General features: G+C 44.6%; 1 protein-coding gene across 1 annotated transcript in view; it reads left to right on the top strand.

Moving 5' to 3' along the window:
* Positions 1-4,657: 4,657 nt before the first annotated feature.
* The window catches only part of NEIL3 (nei like DNA glycosylase 3), a 46,011-nt gene continuing 22,881 nt past the window's right edge, over positions 4,658-27,787 (top strand). The window contains 2 exon segments of the mRNA XM_083170778.1: positions 4,658-4,907; positions 17,811-17,938. Of these exon segments, the coding sequence (XP_083026904.1) occupies positions 4,803-4,907; positions 17,811-17,938 (233 nt within the window). The 5' untranslated portion in view covers positions 4,658-4,802.

Raw genomic sequence — 27,787 nt, 5'->3', positions numbered from 1 at the left:
CAGCGCAGCAGTAAACATATTGCATCTAATATATCTAGTGTGTACTATAATAACTTTGGGATTTTTTTATGGATAACCTTGTTAATATTGAATTGCTACACAATGCTGAATTTTATCAAATGGCTGTTACTGAACAAAATCATCCTTCTTGAACTGACAGATTTTGTCTGGCTACCTAATGAAAGTGCCTTGTGCTCGTATCATAAGATTCTATGGGAAAAATTTACTAAGAATTTACTAAAAACACTCTGTTGACTGTGGCCACATGCACACTGCGTTTGCACATGCGCAGAAATGGGACCGAACAAATCTAAATAACCCCCAGTGTCTCCACCTAAAAGTGCCCATACATTATAGATTGTAAGCTTGCAGCAGGGCCCTCTTACCTCTAATGGTGTGTACACAAAGTGCGCATCAGATCGCATCACATGGCATGCACAAAAACCCATGTGATCCCGATGAGATTTTGACTATATTGTCAAAATGTCATGCAGATTGTACCAGTGTGTACACACCATTAGTCTGTCTGTTATTACCTAATTTTTTTTTTCACTGTCTACAATTCTAAAGGTGCCCATACACGGTACCATTATTGTATACAATATTGGGTACTTGTCTAGTTTCACGTCGGCAGGCTACGCTGTCAGCCTAGCCCAACAGCAGCCTAGCGTAGTTAGCTTAGTGTCCCAGCGAGCTGCAGCTCTGTCCCCGGCATCCCTGGCAAGCCTAGTGAGTGCCTCTCACACAGCGCCGGTAACCGCCAGATTCCCTGCGCTGGCGGACGCCGGTGGAGAGGCGCTCCATCTGCCTGAGACGCACAAGCGTCTCATACGTTTGTGCTTCTCAGTAATTCATGTGGCACGTTACGGCAACCCTGCCAGTGTCCGCTTCACGGAGGAGGTCATGGTTAGGGGTACTGTAGCACGTGCGTCTTATGCACAAATGGGTTGCAGGTGCAAGTGCGTCTCATGCACAGTAAAAGACGCATTTGCCAGTGCTCCATATTACATACTGGCAAATGCCTCCATTTTAAAGTCCCTCTATCCACGTCAGCCCGTAGCGTGGTGAGCGTAGCGAGCCCCATGAGGGGACATGTAAAATGAGCCAGAAGCGTGGCGAGCGCAGCGAGTAATCCGCGTCCCCTCGCAGGGATTGCTGCGTTCGCCACGCTTCGGGCTCGTTTTACGCGGCCCCTCGCCACGCTTCAGGCTCGGTGGCTTGATGTGCTCGCCACACTTTATAAAATCAACTCCACGCAGACGTGGAAAGTGGGGGTATGAACAGGCCGGGAGGATGCTTACCGCGTCCCCTTTTGGGGTCCGCTACGCTCGCCACACTTCAGGCTGATGTGGATAGTGGGGGTGTTTCAGGAACACATTCACACATGTCATGTCAGGCAGGTGAAAAATTGTCAATGGTTCCCACACAATGTAAAGCACTGACACAACGCTGACTGACTATGTTAACTGTGTAACGCTGACTGACTATGCTAACTGCGTAAGCTCCGGTTAGGTGCGAACTTACACACAGTCGCAAACACAAGCTGACTACGCTGGCCGCGGGAACACTACGCTGATTCTGACAGGGACACTACGCTGACTACGTAACTGCCGCTGTGAAACTACAAAAGTATTTTGGGAATAGTTTTTGTGATACCAGTAAGCGCAGTTCAATGAAAAAATGGTGCGGCCAGCTCCTGCAACAATGGAAGGTACACCACCTTCACAATTACAATTGGAAGAAAATGGATGTGTTGCTGGAGCTCGGCGCAACCCCTTTCATTAAGATGTTCGAGACAACTTGTATTTAAACAAGAATTTATTGATAACAAGATAATGGGGAATAAAAAGACAATGGGAAAAATAAACAATATGAATTGGTGAGGACTTCACCTAGATACCATACATATCATGCAGAAAGACAATTTAAGCATGGGGGTCTTGATCTCACCAGAAGCAGGAGGTGCGGTGGGCTATACTTCTATTAGAAGGTCTGCGGCACCACCGCAGATGGCTTGCCTGGATCAAGATCCACAATGGTAAAGTGCTGGTGCGTCCTTGGTAAAGGAAAAGTGTCCTGTGCCTTCTTGTAAAGTGCAGAAGTGTCTCTTGTTGCACTGGTGAAGGTGAAAGTGTCCGTGAAGCTTCACGGACACTTTCACCTTCACCAGTGCAACAAGAGACACTTCTGCACTTTACAAGAAGGCACAGGACACTTTTCCTTTACCAAGGACGCACCAGTTTTTCTGAGAGTATAGTCCAAAAGCTGAGATTCTCCCCTTTCTGTAGAGACTAGCGGCTTGTCTCTATCTTGCCCATAACCAGATATATCAGCCTTCCAGCAGCCGGTCCCTGCTCCAGCTCCAAACATCTGGTGTACAGTTTTATATTTTTGTCAATGGATTGCTCTGGCTCCTGATCTCTGATCCCCAAGTTCCCAGCACCTTTTGAAAGGTCTACTCTAGGTATTTATAATATTGAAGGCTAAGAAATCTATTTCCAGATAATGGCGATATCTGCAGTCAAACAAGCTGCCCTTCCACCGGAAAATGACGAATATTAAGCCCACTCCATTATCCAACCTTCCCCTGCGTATAAAACACCCCCTACCTCTCTGGAAGTCATTTACAAGGGACCCTTCATTCAGCTCAGTGCCCCCTTCCACACGTTAGTGTTCACCCTCCCACCACCTGTGCAGTAAAGGAGTAATTAGCAGAAGTTACAGCTCCAGGTTCTACATGTTGAGTGGAAGATAGAGCACCCCCTGCCACCCGTGGGACATCAAAGCTGCTGCTGATAGCACCCCCCACCCCTAGGAGGGGAGAATGGGTAAGGGCCACATTGCTTTGCCCAGGGGCCCACACTGTTGTTAAGACGGCCCTGGGCGAGGGGTATACTCCTCACTGCCGCCGGCCGCATCTGCACCCGCACCTACTAAGTTATGATTGTAGTGATGATGGGGAGGTGATGACGCCGCCTCTCTTACCCAGTAGCTGATATAGCTGGGCTTTCTCTCCCTGCTGTCCTATTGGCTGGTGGGCTGTAAATTAGGTGGTTGCTCACAGACAGTGTGGGGTGGGCTGTGTCTGCAGCACGGTGGGTGTGTGCCATATAGATAATATGTGTGCAATGCAGACCCCCCATGCAAGTTTTTTTCTTTAACATTTATTATTGTTTTTTTTGTTATTATTATTATTTGGGGGGGGGGGGGGGTGTTATTTGCAGTCTTACAATGGGAGGAGTCAGGACTGGAGGGGGAGGGTCAAGTTTAAACAGTAAACCGCACCCCCTAGAAGAGAAGTCTAGATCCGCCACTGCTATCCAGTACCAGGTTTTTATTCCATCCAACCAACTAGTTGGATGGTTGGCGGAAAGTTGGTCTGATGTGTGGCCAGCATAAGGGGTAAATTTACTAAAGCTTCTAAAAATGCAAATATGTGATGTTGCCCATAACAACTACATTACATACCTCCCAACATGACCCATGCCAGGAAGGACAAATTACTCTGCTGCTGGACTTTCCTCTTAATGTATGATTGCCATCACCTGTTTTTGAACAGGTTAAACTAATAAGAAAGTTGTTTCTCCACAGGTGATGGCAATCAAAATTAAGAGGGACGTGCAGGAGCAGAGCAAAGTGTCCCTCCTGGAGAGGGTCATGGTGGGAAATATGCATTATGGGGCAGATTTATGATGGTGCGCTATGGGGTATATGCGCTATCCCCGTGCGCTAAAGCAGGGGATAGCGCTTCCCCTCAGTTATCATACCCGCTGTGCGGGTACTTTAACGGCGGCGGTGCGGGGCAGGAGGGTTAACGTATGAGCGTTAGCTGCTGCAGAGCTCCGGGCTAATACCTTATTTATTAATTAGATGGATGGCCGCGCGCTCCTCTGTTTTACGTAAATGCATATCGCCAGAATTATCTGGCGCTGCGGGGCTCTCCTGCTGTCTTATTCGCCGTTTGCTTGTCTCCGGCGTCTGCAAATTCAAACTGCGCATGCGCCGGGTACACAGCATCCCCGGCGAACATTACCCGGCGCATGCGCAGTTTGAATTTGCAGACGCCGGAGATCAGCAAGCGGAAAACTGCGCATGTGCCGGATACACAACGCGAGACCAAGGTATCCGGCGCATGCGCAGAAGACACCGCCGGCCGGAGGTTCCCCCTTCGTTATGGGAGGAGGCGTATCACCACAGGTCAGTGATAACGCACTCCTATAACGTGCGCACACATATTCGTAAATAAGGGCATTAAACAGGTACGCTTCACTGCGCAAAAGTGGAGAAAAATACCTGCGCCCTTAACGAACATTAGCCTCACAATGATAAATCCACCCCTCAGTCTTTTACGTTCTAGGATACAAGAGAGAAATGAAACGTTTTCATTCTTAGAAGTTTAAGTACATTTAACCCTATGACTCCCATGGCACCCTCCGCAGAATGCATTGCAGACACTGCCACATTGAGCTGCTCCTGCTGCATGTATACAGCTAAACACAGGTCACACACACCCACTGATCCGGCTACCAGTGTGCAGCTGTGTGGGGCTCGGAGCCGGGGAGACGGAGACACAGGCAGACGCGTCATATGACAGCTGGGGGCACGTATTTCACTGCACTCCCCTCCCGCTGCCGGCCAATCAGCAGGCTGCGTGCTTGGGGTGCGGCGCGGGAGTCGGGTCCTACTACCTGGCGCCACATTTTGAATTCCAATCCCCACTGTTATGTAAGCGTAGTATTACCGCACTGGGAGCAGCGGCAGTACAGCAGTAGTATTGGGCCCGGGACGCCGCCGCCGTCACTATGGTGGAGGGTCCGGGGTGCACGCTGAACGGGGAGAAGATCCGGGCCCGGGTTGCCCGGGGTCAGCGTGTGGTGGAGCTGCGGGGCAGTGCGGTTAGCAGCAAGGTACTGTAACTATGCCGGGCGCCCTCTGTTGTATTATATTGTCTGAACGCTGCACACATTACATACAGACAGCTGCAGTTACAGTGTGTACAGGTACAAGCACAGCCGCATCGCACAGTCCTGTGCAACCCAGCAGCATACATACTGTACATACATACTGGAAGTGCGGACGCTAGATGTCACCCTAGATGGGATGAATGTGAAAACAATGGGCTGGTTTCAGAGTTGTCACAATTACATACAGGCACAGCTGTGCAATACCCTACAGCTATGTGCTAATGCAGGGTTAAGGTATAAATGGGATGCGGTCATCTATTAGAATGAACTTAGGTCGACCCCACTAGGTCGACTGGCAGGAAGGTCGACCTGACTTAAGGTCGACATGGGCCAAGGTCGACATGACTTAAGGTCGAATTTGCATAAAGGTCGACATGAGGAAGGTTGACTGGTCATAAGGTCGACATGGGTTTTTCACTGTTTTTTGAGCCGACATGTGCCGACAGGCGGTATTTCATGCCCTACCATCCACTAGGGCGTGGTGGGAGAATAAAATAGTGTGCCGAGCGCAGCGAGGCACCGTGCCCGAAGCATCGCGAGTGAAGCGAGCGCTGCGAGGGTCCGATTCACATTGCCAACTGTGTCCATGTTGACTGTGTCGACATTCGGATAAAAAAACAGTGAAAAACCCATGTCGACCTTATGACCAGTCGACCTTCCTCATGTTGACCTTTATGCAAATTCGACCTTAAGTCATGTCGAGCTTGTCAGGTCGACCTTCCTGCCAGTCGACCTAGTGGGGTCGACCTAATGACTGTAGACCTAAGTTCATTCTGACAGATGTCCCGATTCCGTATAAATGGTATACAATGGCTTGGTCGACCACTAATGGTTGACACCTTGAAATGGTTGACATACCCAATGTTGATATTGACAAAAAGTTGGCACAAGCTTATGGTCAAAATAGACATGGTTGACCTGAGTTTTTCACGTTTTGGTGTCTAGTTAGACATGGACACCGTATAAGTGTAATGTGTCCCCTTGCATGGCACGCTGCGCTCGCCATGCAAGGGCATGGCGCCTTGCTGCGCACACTATTATGTTCCCACTGTATGCCCACTTGCATAGTAAGGTATGGAAACCACCTTTAAAAAAAAAAAAAAAGTGAAAAGTTGACCATAAGGACATCTTGTCAATGTTGACCATTTCAAGGTGTCGACCTAGTCCCTGTCAACCCAGATATTCTCTACCCAGTGACCACATACCCTAATGCAGCAGGAGGCGTCTGATGTACATAGATAACTCATCGTGTGATCCGCTACAATCCGTTATGTGAGTAATCTCTGAGGTCCATAAACCTTCAATGCCAGAAGCAGACAAAGACTTAAGGCCCCCATACATTAGTACAATTATTCTACAAGATTTCGACACATCTGGCTGATAAATTGTGTGACAAATGTCAAATTGTATTTCATATACTGGACTTACATTATAATCTGATGCACGGACCCGTGCATGTCGGATTGGATCTGCAGATTGTCACTGATGCACCAGGATACATTGAATCCTGGCACTGTGAATGGGATTAAATGTGATACATCATACACATACAATGTATCATTTGTGATCTATTCAACAGGGAGTTTCCAAGGTATTGCATGCAAAACTGCATGTGATACCTCAGACTAATGTATGGGCTATAAGGGGACTGGGTCTTGGGATGATGCGGGTGAGGATGCAAGACCCATTTTGCACATGTGAAGCATCTCCTTAAGCTGCCCATACATGCTGCTAAGCGTGCTGAGCCGATGTGTGCTTTGGAGGTGCGCACCTCATCGCACCGTACAAAAAGTATGTGCTTGCACATACTTTTTGTACTTAGGTTTCATCAAATTGCATCGCATTGCATGCACATGCAATGCAATGTGATCCCTGCTATTGCAGCCCATAACGCACGGCCGCATCGGGACGTGTATGGGCTGCTTTAGGGCTTGTGCACTAATCATCGGCTTGGCATACAAGTGAATTAAGGCCAGTGGCCATAACGATGCTGACAACACAGTGTCAACTGTTATGATGTCGGTATTGACAAAATAATCACAGGCAACATGTCAACATTCTCAGGCACTGGAGGGAGGAAAAAACCATGTACACACTAGACAATATGTCGTTCCAATGCTGATCCAAACAATATATCGACCATGTCGTCTAATGTATATGCCCTATATGTAGGCCCCCCTTTTGTTAATGATGCCTTCTGGTCGTCCCTGCTGCAGGGTCACTCTGATGGTGGGCTTGCAATGTCCATCCCTACTTCTAACGATAGCTGGACTTCTGCCGTCTAATCTTTTGATGCAATGATAACTGACCATTGCATCAAAATAATATTCACAATTTTTTTTTCCTTTTTAGCGCATGCGCACATATCTTCAGCACGGCTATGCTTGCACAGAAGCGCTGCAGCATGGCTAGCTGGGGGGGGGGGGGCAGGACCATCAAATCACCATCGAATGTTTACGATTTAATGGCAGTAAAAATCTGAATGCCACCATCGAATGGTAAAAGTACTACCATCGAAACAAAATGATCGATGGTTAAGAAACAGTGCAGTGCAATGTCCATCCCTACTCAGGAGATATATCTAGCTGTACCATGCTGCTGAATACAGCATGGCATCCTCCGGCACTGTCAGCCATCCTGCAGAAGCAAGTGCGTATGGCTATATTCTGTGCGAGACAGGCTTTATCTGAAAACACAAAGCAGTGTTTTTAGGACAGCACTGTTAAGACTCCGCTTGCATGCTCATTTCATCCTTTGCCGTGTTATAAGACACAGTGGGGCGATCCTAAGACTTGCGAAGGGTGTGAGGTGTGATTCAGGTGCTGTTCCAAGGGCACCTGATTTTTGCATCCTTCGCAGGCCAGAATTCGCTTATAATGTGTCTCAACTATCTGGAGCAGCGAGTGTTTTTTGGCGAATTCCGTGGGCTGTAAAGTGCGTCCGGTGCCATGATGAATTGCACTTGCGAATTATCCACGGCTAATAGGATGGACCCCAGTATTGGAACATCCATTATTTGAGCAATCCTCAGATTGAGGGAGATTGCAGGTGTGGTGCGCTATTCAAACATTACTTATTAGAATTCTAATAAGTTTAGCAATTTAAATATATAAACTTTTTTTTTTTCAATATATATAATTTTGGCCAAGGTTATCGGTTACCCACCAAGTCCAGGTAACCTCCAAGTCAGCCCACTCCCTAACATTCTAAGTCAGATTCAACACACATTGAATTTCAGATATTCAATAGTGCAGTGGTTCTCAAACTAGGTCACACAGTTCACGTTTTCCAGGTCACCCGGCAGGTGCACTTAATACTCACTGACACATTTCAAAAGATCTGGTAGGTGGAGATATTTCACTTGTGAGCAGACATGGAAAACGTGCACTGTGTGGGATTATGAGGATCGGGTTTGAGAAAATGTGTTCTAATGGGATTACCTCCTCCAGAATGCAGGCGTCTGTATTCTATCTGCTGACATCCTGACCGCCGGACATCTTTATGTAACCTGTGTGAGGTAGACCCATGTTTGTGCTGTACATGGGAAGAACCATCGCTTCTAAGGTGGCCAGTGTGGGAACACTGCCATCGAGTTAAAAATAATTACTAACATTGGGAAAAATACATTGTAGATGTAGGAGCCCCATTGGCTAGAAGCAGTCATGTCCAAACTATGGCCCTCCAACTGTTGTGAAACTACAAGTCCCATCATGCCTTGCCACAGTTTTGCTATTAGGGAAAGCTGAAAGATTGCAAGGCATGCTGGGATGTGTAGTTTCGCAACAGCTGGAGGGCCATAGTTTGGATTTTCCTGAGCTAGAGGGACTGTGATTGACTGCAGCCTAGTAAACTTCACAATAGTGTATATACTTTAAGCTCACATATTTTATATCTCTAATTATTGTTATTAGGCCACTTTCATCTTTAGAAATTGCCATGCACTCTGCTACAATGCTCTGCAGTCCTTACATTTGAAAGAGTATTTAAAGTGATGTTGGCTTCAACTTTAATTACTAGTTTGTTCTCAGTGCTGAGGGGGAAGTAATTGACCATGCTGTATACCAAAGCATATGCCAATAGTGGTTTTGTAATTACCTGGGCTCGGAATGAAAGACTGCAGACGATTGCTATAGTCCATTAGTGAGACCTGGAGCTTCTTTTACATAATATCCTTTTCTTATCTGAGGTCCATAGCTTTTCGCCATCTGTTATGCCTCTGTCTGCTATTTAGACTTTTAAATTGCACACAGCCTCAAAGAATTTGAGAAGCTCGGCTTATACATCACTGTATCCTGTATCCCTCCTGGATATTTAGGGGACATTTTGCATGGTTATGACTGCAAGAGGTGATTTGTAACTGATTTCATTACATTAAATTATTAAAACAAATATTCCGGCGGTGCAGCCTCAGATATAATGGTGGTAGCTGAAAAGGGTAATTTAACTGTGAAATGGCTCTCAAAAGGGATGCCATGGAGGTTATCAATTTAGTTGAGTAGCGTACATTTTTTTGAAAAATGACTGTATAAACCAGAAAGTATGATAACAGAACCGGTCTAGACTTCATAATCAATCTTTCCTATTAGGGCTCCTTTTATACACCGGTGCCAAGACCATGGGGAGAACTTAGAGACCTTGTTATCTTATGCAAAAAAATAAAAATATGCTTCCTTAGTGCACTGTATCTTGTAAATCTGTTACTAGTATTTGGAATGTTAACAAGGTGACCTATTTGGGTGAATAAAGTGGCTGTGACTGCTGCCTGGGCAAACTCTAAATCAAGCTAGTCTAGCTGTTCCCATATGTTTAGATCATTGACCTTTTCAGATATATACACCGGTTACTTTCAATTCCTAGAAGACTTAAAGGATCTTGGGAAACAACATAAATGAGCAAGTGCGTTTAATGAGCTGCAAAGATTCACTTGCATCTGTACCTTGGTGAGGAAGCCATACTTGGCTATTTATGTGTATTTCTGTGCGGTGCAGGAATCATTCTGAAGTGTTGCATGCTCAGCACAGGATGGAGAAAAAGGTGACACTAGAGGGGTAAGTTCTAGTTTTTAGAAGTGGGATGTTGCCCATAGCAACCAGTCCTTTTATCTAGCACCTCATCTTGCACTTTAGTAAATGTAGGTGAATTTTTGGTTAGTACCCGCACAGGATTCTCCTCTTTGTCAAAGACCTATAACTGATCAAAATGCAAGGTGGATTTATTTGTACAGTTCCAAATCCTTATTTGTATAGCCCGACAAATGTCAGTGCTATTTTTGAGAGGTTGGAGGTGCTCCCCCAAGTCAGAAATAGACTGAATAACACATGTAGAAGAAAGAAAAGAAGACTTTTTTGGGGGGCACGCTTGGTAGATGTTATAGGTGTATTTGTTATCTAGGTGATTGTTTTTGGTGATTAGGTTATTAAATTTAAAACTTAACTTGGTACTTGTTTCCTAGCACGGCCACAATCGCGGGCATCGGGTGTCATTTTTAGTGGTCTGCGACCGACGCGATGCCCCCGATTTTCCCTTTGAAATGCATTGAAAAAAGTCAATGTCGCGTCGTATGCGGCTAAAAAAAGCTTAAATGGTCCAGATGCAATGCCCCCGATTTCCCCATAGGGAACAATGTTAAATGCCTCAATTTAGCCGCGATGCCCCCGATTTCCCATAGGAATCAATGTTAAATGGCTCAATTTACCCAAATCATCATAGGGAACAATGGTAAATGGGCCAGAAAACCCCAAAAACACCCCTTAACAGTGAAATGTCCCCCCAAAAGTAGTTGACGCCACCCCACGATCAACGCGAACCCGAAGCGTGGCAAACGCAGCGAGCCCGCGAGGGGCGGCGGTACGTGTCCTACGACCTTTTCATACCCCCACTATCCACGTCGGCGTGGAGTTGAGAATAGAATAGTGTGGCGAGCCACCGAGCCCGAAGCGTGGCGAGGGGACGCGGATACCTTCACAGGTAAACGCGTCCCTTCGCGGGCTTCACAGGTATCCGCGTCCCCTCGTGGGGCTCGCTGCGCTCGCCACGCTTCAGGCTCGGTGGCTCGCTGCGCTCGCCACACTATTCTATTCTCAACTCCACGCCGACGTGGATAGTGGGGGTATGAAAAGGTCGGAGGACGCGTACCGCCTGCGCTCGCCACGCTTCGGGTTTGCGTTGATCGTGGGGTGGCGTCAACTACTTTTGGGGGGACATTTCAGTGTTCAGCGGTGTTTTTTGGGTTTTCTGGCCCGATTCCCATTGTTCCCTATGATGATTTGGGTAAATTGAGCCATTTAACATTGATTCCTATGGGAAATCGGGGGCATCGCGGGTAAATTGAGGTATTTAACATTGTTCCCTATGGGGAAATCGCGGGCATCGCACCCGATTTTTTAGTGCATGCGATGGCCGCGATGCCCCCGATTTTTCCTCACGATGCCCACGATCAAGATCTTTGTGGCCGTGCTAGGAAACAAGTACCCTTAACTTTTAATTCGTTTTTAACTCAGAAGAATTGTGATCAAAGGACAGTATATGCTATCCAAGACATGATAAGCACAAATTACATTACATACAAAACACACAGACAAACCAACATTAATCTAAAAAGCAAATGACTGCACCCCTGATTGCAGCAGAGAGAATTCTATTTGGGTAATATGTCAAAAATAAATAAATGGCTAAATTGCACCAATGTTCATATTAGTGCTGCACGCAACATTTGTAACGTTCCTTTTATAAAAAACAAACAAAAAAAACAAACAATACTCTTCTCTATGGGCAAGTATGTAACAATTTTTGATTAGCTACAATATAGAAATTCCAATATTGGTTTCCTGTGCCAGCACACTTAAGAGTGCAGAATCTCTTTTGTATAGAGAGGGAAATTGAATATCTTAGTGCTCACCCTGTTTCTGCTGTCCAATCACCATATTACTTGAATAGCGCGTGATGGATGAGAGAACAGGGGAGAGATAATTTATAACCTGAAAATTGGCCAGGAGAGATAGATATAAATCTTTCTGCTGTTTAGTAAATTTAACGGGATGTTATATGGATGCAGTAATATCTTTGTTCTGTGTAACATTATTATTATTAATGTGTGCACAAGATCAAAAATTATGGAATGGTGTATACATATACAGGGGTATCATAATAAATCTATCCTTAATACGCCAGGCAATCACCAGGTCCTTTGCAGCTCTGCTAATGTTGGGCATTTTCATTCGCTGAAAATGCATCCTAATGCAACACTACTAGAACGCACAAGCTGCAACTGCTAGATTTTAGTGCTTCATCTACATATTCAAAGGGGTAAATGTACTAAGGCTTCTAAAAAAGAAAAATCGTTGATGTTGCCCATAACAACCAATCAGATTCTCTATCATTTCTCTATTGCATCCTAGACAATGATAGAAAACATCTGGTTGCTATGGCCAACATCTCCTATTTAGATTTTTAGAAGCATTGCTAAATTTAACCCCTAAAGGTGGCCATATACTGCTACCATGTCTCGCTGCAGTGTATGTCCGTCAGGTCTCCTTTGAGCCACCCGGGACCTTCCCAGACGGCAGGATCCCATGTGATGTATCGCATGTGACCCTGTTCCCTGCTGCCGGGAGGGGGCCGAATTCAGAGATCATATGTGCAGCACACATGATCTCTAGATCCAATCCGATGTGCACGGGGCCAGGGATTGGTTGTCTAAACACATCCGATTTGGACAGTTTTCCTTTGATCAGTCAGCTCAATCCGTCGGAATCAGATGAGAACAGGCCAAATTGGACCTGTGTATGGGGGGACCTTGAGACTCAATTGCAGACAGATAGATATACAAGTGTCATACATGAAATGAATCAGCAGCCTCCTTGTATGTGCTAGTCACCATGTGTTGCGATCAAGATGCAAAAAACTCTAGACATGCGAGACAAGAGGGGCTGAATGGCGAGACTACAGCAAAGATGGATGTGGGCACATCTATATGTGACATGCAGGGTTATTGGACGTTGGAGTAAGTTCTTATTTTTTACTTACTTTTTTTGTAACAGGAAAAACAGATTTTAGAATGGAACTTGGTGCACATTGATTTACATTAGCTATATCCAAATATAACAGTTATTCCAATGAAGAACTGTGGTTGCAGCTTGAGACAATCTGTCATATTAAAATTGACCTAACTAAAGATATACTGTACTTTTCCAATCTGTATCTTCCATTTTCCCTTTATATTTGTAATATTTATTTGGTTCTACTTGATTACTGGACATCTATTATTTACTACTGTGGTAAACTAGCCCAGAATTGTGATGTGGTTGTGTGAAGTATTGCATTCAGATTAGAGTTATATCTGTGTGGGTACCTGTACACTTGTGTTTGTGTAGCCAGTATTGTTTAAGCACAAAACAGAAATACAGGAAAAGTTTGCGCCAACAGTTCTCACGTTGGATTAAGTACTTTTAGACTTTTGTGTTATCTGGAATTTTCATGGAGAACTCTCAAGAGTTGGCGGAATCCCACGTGATGAGGAATACATCAAAGGAAAACATATAAAATTAAATGGACAGTATCAGAGCAGAGTTGATGACACAGATGTTCAACTGATACATAAAGTCAAAATGACCACTCCCGATATAAGGTATAGCCATGGTGATGTGGATTAGAAAGCCCAGGAGAAATCCCTTATTCATCTGTTCATGTGGATAAGCAGGAGGGTGCTTGCATGGATATTGCAGTGCAAAAACTCACTCGGGGTATATTTATATCAGTGTGGAGGTTGTATAACAGAAATAGCCTGATGCTCACAGTCCATTTTACTTGCGAATAATGGGTTCTAGATGCATAAAGGTTTCTTTATAATCCCGGCAGCTCATCAATGTTTTTTTAAAGCAGCAATCAATTACATGGCAAAATCAACCTGGTTTTGCAGTGTAATTGATTGCTGCTTTCAAAAACATGGGAAAACTCTCCCCAAATCTCTCACTTTCTGAAACTCTCACCCTATTACATTTGGCCCTTTTTCAAGGTGAAAATAATTGTTTAAGCATGACCTAGCTATATACATGTATTCACCAACTGCTAATAGACAGGAATTTGCTATATACTTGTATCCAGGGCTGGCAACAGAAATCTTGGGGCCCGGTACACTCCTGTTTCTGGAGCCCCCTATCCCTCCCCAATAGATACAGACTGGTCAGCCCATGGCTCATTTGCCACACCTGTCTCTCTCCAGCCTCATCCCTTTGTGGGAGTGGACTACATGTGTCAGTGCAGCGCAGAAAGAATTGGGCGCTAGGCCATCTCATAAAACAGCAATAAACAGTTTATTTAACATCTAGCAGGGATCACTTCTGAACACTCTCCTCCAGCACAAAGCATAATGGTTACATCGGTCACTTATCACGCCATCTCCTCCAGCACATTAATCATATCGGTTACATCAAGGCACCTCCTCCAGCACATCACTTAATTGCAGTGGCATAAATACAGTATGGCGAACAGCAGTTCATACCAGGGCATCCTGGGACCAGTAGTGCTACACATCACAGGTTACGGTCTCTCTCATACATAACAAGGACTCTTGTCAATAGGGGGCTACTCAGCATGCCGCGTGGTTTCGACCACTCACCCAGATACATCCTCTCCTGAGACTCACACCTGGCACTCTTCTAGGGCACCTCTACAGGTGGGCATCACCCTCTCACTGGACTCTGAGTACTGCTGCTCTCACACTGCGATCTCTCTCTCTCTCAGGTGCCTTGCTGGGACTGGCAGCACTCCCCACATGTGCTGTGAGGGGCTGCATTCTCCTTATATATCTCTGCAGAAAAGCACCCACATGTGCTGCTGCTTTCTCCATAGAAGGGGTGCAACTCATGACTGCTATTTCCAAAGCTGGGGACCATTAGGAATGGCCATCGACTATCGATGTTCCCAAAACATCAATGGCCTGGACCTAGTGCTCGATGTTTTGGGCATCGATAGGTGAGGGTCAAATAGTTTTATGCCATTGATGGACGGCATCTGATGGCGATTATTTTTTTTTTCCTGCTGCCCGGCTACTACCACTCATTGTCTCAGTCAGCCAGTCTCACAGTGTCACAGACTGTGCAGTTTGCGTCGCGGCTATCCTTCTTTGGCAGGGCCAGCCGCCAGTGATGAATGATGATGATGCGGCAGGTCTGAGTGGTCACTTGGTCTGTCATTCAGCTGCAGCGCAGTTATGATTGGCCACCCGGCGGCGTGTACGTGGGACGTGTATGGCAGCAGCTCACTGTGCTGCATGAGTTGTGTGGCCGTGTGTGCACTGCAGGGCAGACAGCAGGAGCAGAGAGAGTGGCCCGGGTCGGTGCCACTCCGATGGCCATCCCTAGGGACCATGGAAATGACAGCTAGCCATTCCATGGTCCCAGCAACCATCCATGCACCTTCTCCTTCACTCCAGACTTGTGCTGAATCTGCTGCTTTCTAACTTAAACTTCCTGTCTTCCCCCTCTGCAGGAGGCTTGCATGTGATCACTGCCTGATCTCCAAACTTCTCCCAATCAGTGCACAGGATATAGCCCTAGCTATGCATGATAAAACTATTGCAGTACCAGGGTATTACATTTATGCTCACTGTGTCTAATTCAGCAGCATGCAGGGTCCCACCCTGTGGTGTTGTGCACATTACCAGCTGCACAGCATAGCTGGGAAGCCAGGCCAGCCATAATTGAGGTCGTAGTGGCTGCATTTGACTTCAATCGGCTGCAACGGCTCTCCTTCTGAACACGCTTTTGTTTGCACCAGAAAATATCACCTCTCTGCCAATGCAACAGGCTGTCGTCACCCACGTAAACTACGGAATGGGATCATTCATCAGACTGCATTTAGGTCTACACCATTAGGTCGACTTGCATTTAGGTCGACCTGACTGAAGGTCGACAGGGTCATTAGGTCGACAGGTATAAGGTCGACAGGGTCATTAGGTCGACAGTGAAAAAGTCGACATGTTTTTTTTCTTTCAAAAAATGTTTTGGTACTTGTGTAGTTTCACGGCGCCAGCATGGCGCCATGCTACTTCCGGGTTCTACGCTCGCCACAAACTATGTTAAAAAAAAGTCACTTAACTCCATGCCAACATGGATAGTTCATACCCCCACTATCCATGTTGGCATGGAGTTGATTATAAATAGCGTGGCGAGCGTAGCGAGCCACCGAGCCCCGCAGCGTGGGCGAGCGTAGCGAGCCCCGCAAGGGGACTCAGACGCACGGCGCCATACTGGCGCTGTGAAACTACACAAGTACCAATGTTTTTTTTCATTTTTTCAAGCGTCGACACAGTCAACATAGCACCGCGCCCTAGTGGATGGTAGGGCATGAAATACCGCCTGTCGGCACATGTCGACTCATAAAACAGTCAAATGACCCCATGTCGACCTAATGACCCTGTCGACCTTCAGTCATGTCGACCTTCAGTCTTGTCGACCTAGTGGTGTAGACGTAATGCTTGTAACCTAAATGCTGTAGACAATATGACCGTATCCCATATTGCATAAGTTCACTGTTGCTGCATTGAATTTATTAAAATGTCAATTGTATTTTTCAGAAACAATATATGCAGGTGTGCTCCTTGTTCATCTTGCAGTTTTCCTCCTGCCGTGTGTGTGTGTGTGTGTGTGTGTGCATTACCACAGCGACTATCCTCAGAGTGCTGTGAATAGTCCTGGCATACATACCCTCCATGTATTCCTATGCAAGTGGGTGTGTAAGCTCGTGCCTGTGAACAGTCGCAGGCACACTATTTGCAAAAAAACTTGCGTTTGCCACAAATAGCTTTTAAGATGAACACGGACACATCTGTAGAATTTTTTTAAATTCCTAAATATATATTTGCACCCCACATTGTAATGTTTTTAACCCTTTGACTGCCAACATCTTTGTGAGAGATGCCATAGTCCCTCACGTTTGTTGTATAAATTCAAATAAAAAATGTTGCGTAAAAAAAAAAAATTATAATAATTATATTTTCTATATATTTTCATTATGATGAATAAAAATGTTTACTGGTAGAGAAAAGAAAAAAAGTACTCATTTTTTGTGGGCACTGCATTTTAGAAAAATAGGTTTAAAACTGAACTTGTAATGTTTTTCAAAATGTTTTTTAGCAGAATAAAATATACACACAAAGACACTGACAAAGCAAAAAGCATATTGGAGGTAGAAATAATTATTTGGTGAATACATTTCTACCCAGTGCTACCTTTCAGAAATGTATCAATAGTTGTTTTGGTGTGCACAAATATTCAATATGCACACTTCAGTTTCTGACAAGGTAGACCAAACAAACTAGGATACCTAATGACTATCAACCAATGTGTGCCAGTCTACCTTGTCAGAAACTGAAGTGTGCATATTGAATATTTGTGTACACCAAACAAACTATTGATACATTTCTGAAAGGTAGCATTGGGTAGAAATGTATTCACCAAATAATTATTTCTACCTCCAATATGTTTTTTGTTTTGTCAGTGTCTTTGTGTGTATAAACATATTTTTAAACATATTTTTCTAAAAAGCAGACTCTCGGGGGAGCACCTCCATAAGCTATATATACCCAGGCATCCCATTGCAGTATTGTGGATTTTCTCATTGCTTTGTTAATTTGCTGTCCAGTGCTTGTGCACCAGTATCTTCCCAACTCCCCTTTCCCGGAAACGAATAAAAATGTTTGCTTGGCAATTTTCACACCTATTTTGACATTTTCACTTGGCACGCAAAGGGTTAATACCTATTGAACTTTTAAGAAAAAAATAGTGCTTCCATTTTTTAATAGAATGTTTTTTTTTTTCCCTTTACCACCCCACATTATATTTATAGAAACCATCTACCAATGTTCCTACTGCACCAAGTAACTGCATTCTACAGTCTTTGACTTCAAGTACCTACACTGGGGTGGAGACCTTGGGAAAGGAACTGTTTGTGTATTTTGGGTTGAGAGCATTACGGTAAGACAGTTAAAGTACTATTTTTGAGTCATGCTTAAAATGATCCCTTTGAAATGTGTATGTACTTTCATTCATATAAAGATTTGTTTCCCTCACAATCTCCCAGCATTCGCTTTACAGTAGCCACATGTTACTACTACTGAGCATTGGGGACCTTTCCCTTCTTCTGTCCTCTGTGGTTACGCACATGGGCCAATGTCAAACATGGTCACATATCACGTTTTCTTGACTGTATCCAAACCTGGACATAATACTACATCACTCAAGAACACAACATTTGATTGGCTTGTGAACTGGGGACATCCCGTGTGATCAGGAAACTTATTTCAATATGATGTCAATCCTTTATTTTCAAAAATGTAACAAAATAAATAATAGGACCGCTATGAATTTTCCAGGGAGAATAAATATTGTATTGAAGCTTGTGCTTTAATTAGATATGTTTTTTGGCTTTCTTGTTTTTAATTGTTGTCAAAGACTTAAATTTATCCCCTCACTCCAAGCTTATAGCTTCTAATTTATATTAATCATATAGTTACCAATATAATTATTGGGATTATCATTAATGAAAATCGCATAGTGTGTATGGAACTAAAAGGGGGGTATTCAATATGTGCCAATATTTCCCAACAGGGAAAATATCTGCACTCACCTATTCAATGCTGCCATTAAAGATAGCATTGAAGTGCCTCAGATCCAAGTTTTTTTTTGGTTTTAAAAAGTTTTTTATTAATTTCTCATAAATTGAAGACAAATAAAGCATTCATATAAATGTATATGTAGATGTAACACAGTGTGGTACAATCTGTCATAAGACAATCAGGGTTCGGATCCAATGTGCATTGAATTGTACATACCAGATTACAATATCTTTAAACTACAGAATTCTGGCAAAATATTTCTAATGAAAATCCAATGAAATTCAAGGTGAAATACCCCCTTTCACCATTATTATTAACTTCCGGACAAGAAATTTCGTTCATCTGATATAAAAATTTACCACATAACATTTTGGAAATAAGACAGATAGTGTGTAGGAAATAGAGAAATAAGGTAATAACAATAGGTCAATTCAGACACGCGACAAAGAAATGGTGGTGGGAGGGGTTAGGAGGGGTTATGCGGCTTCATAATCGGGGGAAGTTGAGGTTGAGCTCCACAGGCTGGTGTCTCTTTGGGCCTTATTTTGGTTCATTCTTTCTGACAAAATCCTTCTTAGATGGACAAAACCATGTGCACTGCAGGGGGGGCGGATGTAACATGTGCAGAGAGAATTAGATTTGGGTGAGTAATTTTGTTTCTGTGCAGGGAAAATACTGACTGCTTTATTTTTACACTGCAATATAGATCTCACTTTGAAGTAAAACCCCACCCAAATCTAATTCTCTCTGCACATGTTACATCTGCCCCACCTGCAGTGCACATGGTTTTGTCCATCTAAGAAGGATTTTGTCAGAAAGAATGAACCAAAATAAGGCCCTTAGTGTGGAGAATGTAATTGTCTATGCATGTCAACACCTGTGTTCTTTGGGTTAATTCTAGGGATTCTATAAACGGTCTCCATTTATTAAGGAAAGCATCTGTGTTTTCATACAAGTCGAGCATCAGTGAGCGTTTGTCAAATAAAAGAATCTGGAACAGTTTGCTCTTAAGTTCACTTAATGTTGGGGTAGTGGGGGATATCCAATGTGTAAGGATGATTTTTTTTGCTACTGTCAGGATTACGATAATAAGAGGTATATATTTTGAAGCTGGCGGAGTTATATTCCAGTTTTGAAAATGAAGACAGAGGCAAGCGAGTTTGTCGGGTTGTAGTTGAATGTTCAAGAGCGAGTTTATATAGTGGAGAGTTTTTCGCCAAAACCTCAGTATTTTCGTACAGGCCCAAATGCAGTGCAGAAATTTTGCATTGCTCATTCTGCATTTACAGCATTCACCCGTGGCTTCAGAGGCCATGTATTTGCTTTGAGCGGGGGCTATATAAAGGCGGTGGATAGTTTTGAAGTGTACCTTTTGTAGGTAAGATGACTGCAAAATTTGCAGGGCTTTCGGATATGTCTTGAACAGTAATACTGGTGAGGTCACTTCAGGTATGTCTTTACCCCATGAAAGGCACAGTGATTCCAGTGAGCTTTCTGGTAGTTTGGCAAGCAGCACGTCATATATGAAAGATGTTTTAAATCTGGTGTGGTGTAATTTCATGAAAGTCTGTTCTAAAGGATCAGGGTGTCTAGGTGTTAGGATATCAGTGGATATTGAATTCAAGTAATGGCGTGTTTGTAAATACATATAAAATTGGGTTTTTCGCAAGTCATATTTATCCAGTAGTGTCTGGAATGTGAGAAGGGTTCCCCCTGGATCAAAAAGTTTGGTAGCAAGGTCTAGACCTTTACGCTGCCACTCTTTGTACTGAGAGTTGGTCAGGGAGGGTGGGAAATTGGGGTTCCCCCATATTGGGATAAAAGGAGAGACATGAGGGTCTCTTTGGAGTTTACGGTTGATCAGGGACCATGCATTATACGTGCCTCTGAAAATAATGTGATTTTGGATATGTTGGGGTATTTTTGATATCGGAGAGTGTAGTAAAGCGCTGGGGGAGAATGGGTGAAAGATGTTTTCCTCTAAACTGGGGTCTGTATATGTAGTGTTGTTATACATCCAGTCTGCGATGTATCGAAAATGGATCGAACAGGAGTAGAATAGAAAGTTAGGGATTTTGAGACCTCCTTGTGGTTTAGCACGCATTAGCTTGTTAAGGGACATTCTGGGTTTTTTTCCAGCCCACAAAAATTTAGACATTAGTTTTTCAAGAAGACGTAAGTCAGAGTTTGGGATAATGCATGGAATCATTTGTAGTTTGTAAAATATTTTAGGGAAAATAATGCTTTTAAGGGTTGCTGCTCTGCCCAGTAGTGAGATCGGAAGTTTCGTCCATATCTCTAGTTGTGAGGTAATTTTATTAATTAATGGTGTGAAATTTGCTTTTATACATGGAGTTTGGGTTTTTGGTTATAGTTATACCTAGGTATTTGATACTGTCGGGTTGAGTTTTAAATTGTGCAATGATGGGGTGAGTGGTTAATTCCGGGGTAAAGGGTGTGTGGGGCAGGATTTCGGTTTTATCTACATTTATTTTGTATCCTGATATAGGTCCGAAGGAATTTATTAAGGTCATTACAGCTGGGCAGATGATAGTGGGTCCGAGATGAATAATAGTAGATCATCAGCGAATAGTGCTAATTTTAGTTCCTCGTGTCGGACATTTATACCTTTGTACTCACTGGAGGATCTTAAGGCTATGGTGAGGGGTTCCATAGCTATTGCAAAGAGAAGCGGAGACAGGGGGCAACCCTGCCTCGTGCCTCTCTGAATTTCAAATGGAGGGGATAAAAAGCCGTTACACGCTATTTGGGATGTGGGGTTGGCATATAGGGTTTGAAGAAAGGTGATAAAATGGTGTGGGATACCAAATTTTGATGGTGTGGTAGAGGTGAGGCCATTTCACCATATCAAATGCTTTTTCAGCATCTACAGTCAGTATTAGTTTGGGGATGTTATCTGAGTTTTGGGATAAGGATTGTTGTGTAACTGCTAATACTTTCCTCACATTTCTAACGGAGTGGCGCCCAGAAATGAAGCCGGTCTGATCCTGGTGGATTATATGAGGAAGGATGGGGTTTAGCCTGTCTGCCAGTATTTTAGTCAACAACTTGTAGTCACAGTTTAGTAACGAGATCGGACGATAAGATCCCGGGAGGGTTAGGTCTCTTCCTGGTTTGGGAATTAGTTTAATGATCGTAGAGTTGAAATATTGAGGAATTTGTCTATTGACTAATATAGAGTTAAAAACTGATGTGAGGATGGGAGCTACTTTATCCGGATGCATTTTGTAAAAGTCGCCCGAGAACCCATCTGGGCCTGGCGCTTTGACTGTTTTCAAGGCTTTTATTGACCCGAGTACTTCAGTTTCTGTGATGGGATTTGTTAGGCTTTGTGCTAGTTCATCTGGCAGTTGTGGGTAATGTAAATCTTCCCACAAGTCTGGACCTTGTGGATGGGAGGTATTACTGTGAACTGTGTTAGGGGCGTTAGAAGGGGGTGAATGATTGGAGTATATGTCCTTATAGAAGTCAGCCATAACTTGTGTAATCTGCGCATTGGAGGTAGTGAGTTCTCCATTTGAGTTTTTTAGATGATTTACTATCATAGGGGGACGTGTGGAATTTAAAATAGTGGAAAGGAGTTTTCCTGTTTTATTACCTAGTTTATGGTATTTGTTGTGAGGGTACGAGTTCTTCAATCACTCAGACACCGAGCAGATGAAACCAGAAGAACGGTTTATTTTCCACAGCACGCACAAATAGACAATAAACAGTGGCAAAGGTAAATTGCAGAGTAGAAAGATATTCAGGTAGCAGGCCCAAACAGACAGTCCTTGTATAGTCACAGTCCCAGATCAGTTCCACAGGGCAAACTATCACTTATCCACACAGCTGTAATAGCAGAAAAGTCCACACGATACCTAGACAGAGCATAACCTCTTAGTCCAGGACAGTCCATCAAAATCTCCTCCTGGCTAGTCTGCAAGTCATTTTAAAAACTTCTCAAATTCCCACGGTTCACAAACCAAAAGTGGGCTTGCAGTGGATCTTGATTGGTGGATTCAAGAGTCAGACACATCCCCCCAGGTAATATCCAGCTGACCATCTGCTGCTGCCCCCCTGCTGGGTCGGTTCCAGTAAGTCTGGAAGTGGCCAGGGATATGCAGAGCAAGATACAATACAACACAAGATTACGTTGTGTGGTGGTCACCCCCTGTGGACAACCTTCCTGTGGATAGCAGGGGAATTTGATCACCCCCTGTGGTGATTGTCCTTCAGCTATCCCCCTCATGTAAACAGCAGGAACAATACTCGGCTGATGACATTATGGGCTGATCACCCCCTGTGGACAACCTTCCTGTTGGTAGCAGGGGAATTGGATCACCCCCTGTGAAGATTGTCCCTCAGCTAACACCCTCCTGTGATAGCAGGAACAAAAGTATGGTAATGGGACATAACCTTTTGGTGAATTATTTCCTGGGTATTTCCTGGCAGACCATATTAGGGCAAGAGCGATCTGATCTGGAAATACACACAGATTTTGGGGATAGAAACATCTATGGGGAATAAGAGGGTACCGACGGACTAAAATAGTACATTAATTACTACACCTAATAAAATATAGTAATTACAGATTTACAGTGAGTCTGATAACCTCACATTCCTTCCCCTACTATTGTAGTCCCGGTACCAAGCTGTTCTGGAACCAATAACAACCTGTAGTGTGATTCAGAGCAGAGAATCTGGGCTAGAGGCGCACCACCTGAGTCCCACAGAGTGACATCATACCAAACCCATCTTGGAAGAGGCGGCTGGTTTGCAGAATCAGCAAGGGCAATATCACAATATAAGTTATGCATGTTAAGTGAGTTAGCAATTCCTCCTCTTCAGATGCTGGGTACCCCCCCTCTGCAACATTGTAACCTACTAATACTTTTGCCTCGGGCACAATGGGGCAGGGACCACTTTCCACCTCCCCCTTTTGCCCAAGGAACAGGGGCCAAACAGCAGGCCAATATAGGGGCTCTGGCCCTGGCACTTCCACCACCCCGTCATGTCCTTCCTCCCCCAAACCCAAACTAGGGGCATGGCAAATTTCAGTCCAGCATTTGGTCTCAATGTCCAGGGCTGAGGAGGGACCCTCCATCACAAACAATTCCGCTGGTGGCTGCAGGACAGGCTGTGTCAGCTCTGTCCCCTTAAAAGCCAGATGCTCACCTGCAGCTACTTCTGGGCACAGCTCCTTCTCCGCGATAGCCTCCTTCCCCAGCTGAGTATGCTGGGCAGCCCGAAACACTACGTCATCTGTGACTGGTATGCTTGTGGCCTGGATGTTGTTGGATACTCCTCTAACCACGGTGATCTCCTCCTGGGCGCAGTCCTCATAGATCCCCTGGCAGCAGGTTAATAATTCTGCATCTCCCACCTCAGCAAAAGGTAAGCAGTAGTGCAGCTCCTCCCGGGGTGCCTGGCTCAGAGGCCTCACTTCCTTCACGTTGGGGATAACCTCCCCCTGCAGAGAACACTGAGCAGCTTCCTCCCTAGGATGGGGGAGAAGCAGTTGCAAACGGTGCCTTTCATCACGCCCCCTGCGACACTGATCTTGCCATGCTGGGGTATCCAGGAGCCCGCGATCAATCGCCTCTTCCTCTGCCACCACGAAGCACTCCTCCAGACACTGCAATTGTTCCCACACACTCAACTGTGCACCAAAATGGAGGATCCATGCCCGATAATCAGCAAATGCATTTGTAGGATCTCCCTGATCGTGAAGGATCTGCTGAAGGATTTCCCCGCGAGTGCAGGATTGAACTGGTATACCCCGCAGCTGACATTCTGCTATCAGCTCCTCCATACTCATTTCTTCAAGGGCAGTTAGGGGCCCCCCTGACAACGACCCTTCTCTTGCAGTAACAATTAATTCTGTGGCAGACCCCTCGGTTGTCTGCCCAGATTGCAGTAGCCCCCTTCTAGACCTTTCCTCTGGTTCTATCTGGGGCATCAATTTATTCTGGACTTGTCCTTCAGCCTCAGAATATTGTCCTCTTTGTAGCATCTGGGTAACTGTAGCAATCACTTCCTCTGTAAATTCTACAAACTCTGGCTCTCCCAGCAGATTCCACGAGGTGGCCTGACCTTTACAGTGCAGAAATGCATCCCCCAGGTAACACAACTTGTCCTGTATGCTGGATACTCTCCACCCGCTGACCATCTGCTGAGCTTCTTCCCAGTACTCCCAGATATACTGCATTTTCCTGACAATAAATAACAGATCCGGCTTCCCAGCCTGCCGATACACTGAAGAACCTCCGTCCCTGAGCTCCTCCGCTCCAGGGGTCTTGAGGCATCGATTTTCTTTCCTTGGAAACATTTTCCCTTTCCACAGGAATGACACCTGCTCACTTGCTGAACATCACCTTATTGCATTTTCCGTTTCCTTACATATGGTCTGATCCTCTGTCCTCTGTGCTTTCTGTGCTCGATGGTTGGTGTCTGAATGATCCCACTGTCGCTGCCGCCAAATGTGAGGGTACGAGTTCTTCAATCACTCAGACACCGAGCAGATGAAACCAGAAGAACGGTTTATTTTCCACAGCACGCACAAATAGACAATAAACAGTGGCAAAGGTAAATTGCAGAGTAGAAAGATATTCAGGTAGCAGGCCCAAACAGACAGTCCTTGTATAGTCACAGTCCCAGATCAGTTCCACAGGGCAAACTATCACTTATCCACACAGCTGTAATAGCAGAAAAGTCCACACGATACCTAGACAGAGCATAACCTCTTAGTCCAGGACAGTCCATCAAAATCTCCTCCTGGCTAGTCTGCAAGTCATTTTAAAAACTTCTCAAATTCCCACGGTTCACAAACCAAAAGTGGGCTTGCAGTGGATCTTGATTGGTGGATTCAAGAGTCAGACACATCCCCCCAGGTAATATCCAGCTGACCATCTGCTGCTGCCCCCCTGCTGGGTCGGTTCCAGTAAGTCTGGAAGTGGCCAGGGATATGCAGAGCAAGATACAATACAACACAAGATTACGTTGTGTGGTGGTCACCCCCTGTGGACAACCTTCCTGTGGATAGCAGGGGAATTTGATCACCCCCTGTGGTGATTGTCCTTCAGCTATCCCCCTCATGTAAACAGCAGGAACAATACTCGGCTGATTACATTATGGGCTGATCACCCCCTGTGGACAACCTTCCTGTTGGTAGCAGGGGAATTGGATCACCCCCTGTGAAGATTGTCCCTCAGCTAACACCCTCCTGTGATAGCAGGAACAAAAGTATGGTAATGGGACATAACCTTTTGGTGAATTATTTCCTGGGTATTTCCTGGCAGACCATATTAGGGCAAGAGCGATCTGATCTGGAAATACACACAGATTTGGGGGATAGAAACATCTATGGGGAATAAGAGGGTACCGACGGACTAAAATAGTACATTAATTACTACACCTAATAAAATATAGTAATTACAGATTTACAGTGAGTCTGATAACCTCACATTTGTAATTGGCAATAAACTGGCTCTTATCTGTCATGGTTTGGATTTGTGTGTATGTGTCTGGGTTTTAAGATATGTGGAATATAAGTCTTCTAGTGCCTTCTGGGCTGTTTTGTATGATTGGGTCAAACATTTTTTTCTGTTCCTTTTCATATCTCATGATTGAGCCCCTCAGGACCGATTTAGCTGTCATCCAATAAAGGGTGGGATTGGTTTCTAGGCAGTCTCTGTGTGTAGAATGAAATTCCTCCCAAGTTTTTGTTATCTGTTCCTGGAAAGGGAGGGATTTAGTGAGGTGGGCGGGGAACTTCCAGGTTCTATGGGGGGAGAATTCTTTGGAGGTTTGTAAGGAGACATGTAATAAAGCATGGGGTGTATTTTACTACAGTGATTTGGGGTACCAGGTTAGTAGAGACAAGTATATAGTCTATACCTGAAAAGGTGTGATGTGCTGCCGACAAACAAGAATATTCCCTATGGGTTGGGTGAAGTTCTCTCAATACATCTGTGAGCTGCAGACTTTTTGCTAGAAAAGGTATATTTATTCTAGGGGAGTTTCTAATTTTGCTGTGTATATTAGAGCGATCTAGGGTTGGGTGGGCGGTGAGGTTGAAATCTCCACACAAAATTAGGAGGGAAGCTATGTGAGGAGTGAGCAGCCTAATAATTTTTTTGAAAAAGATTTTTGAGTATGTGTTAGGTGCATATATTAATCTTATGACGTGCGGCTTGCCATTAATTTTGGCTTCTACTATAAGAAATCTGCCTTCGGTGTCAGCCTGTACCGACGTGACCTCAATCGGTAGGGATCTAGAGACCAGTATCACAATGCCTCTTGATTTAGAATTATATGGGGCTGAGGCTAAAACCCTCCACCTCAACATTTGAAGTTTCAAGATTTCTGGTGGCATTAAATGTGTTTCTTGGAGACCTGCAATGTCTAGTGCCTGCTTTTGCAAGTATACTAATACCTTACGGCGTTTGGCCGGTGAGTGGAGACCTCCCACATTAAGGGAGCCGATTTTGATTTTAGTCATGGGTGTCTGGGTGAGCAGGGGTGAGAGACTTCAGCCTGACGTGGAACTCTCTCTCTGTCTTGTAACCTCTGGGATCCTGTAGAAACATTGGGGGGAGACATGGAGGGGAAGACAAATATGCACGAGACGGGGGAAAAGAAACATAAAACACAGAGTAGTGCGATCCACGCACTTAGGGAGCAATCCAGAACATGGACATTCCGCTGAAAACAGTAAATTTTAGTTAACAAGTTAGTGAACCCGATAACAAGGTTCACGATATCAATGCAATTACGAAGCATGGGGGAGATTACTCTGGGCATATTCCCTTTTTTTTTTTTTCTCTCTGCCCCACGTCCTAATAGGGTAGAAGGAGACAGGCTCCACACACTAAGAAATGTAATAACCAATGGACTAATTTTGGTCGATGGGTAGGGGGGAGGGGGGAGGAGGGAGGGGGAAGAGGTGATGAGAAGGGGGTGTAGGGTAGAGTGATGAGGGTAGGATTAGGTGGGGGCTGACTTAAGACATTAAAGCAGTAACTGTCAAAAGTATATCTACTGTTGGAGCTCTTCTTAAGTAGAAGCAGAAAAATCAGAAATTCCTCATGTCCCACTCATATCATTTATCAGTAATATCTACGGTCGATGTGGAAAGTTTGTCTCTGAGGAATCCCTTGGCGTCTTCAGGGTCAGAGAAGTCGTAAGGAGTGTCTTCTACGAAGAT

This window comes from Crinia signifera, chromosome 1, assembly GCF_055691185.1.
Source record: "Crinia signifera chromosome 1, ASM5569118v1, whole genome shotgun sequence".
Classification (NCBI taxonomy): domain Eukaryota; kingdom Metazoa; phylum Chordata; class Amphibia; order Anura; family Myobatrachidae; genus Crinia; species Crinia signifera.
This window is presented reverse-complemented; position numbering and strand designations above follow the sequence as displayed.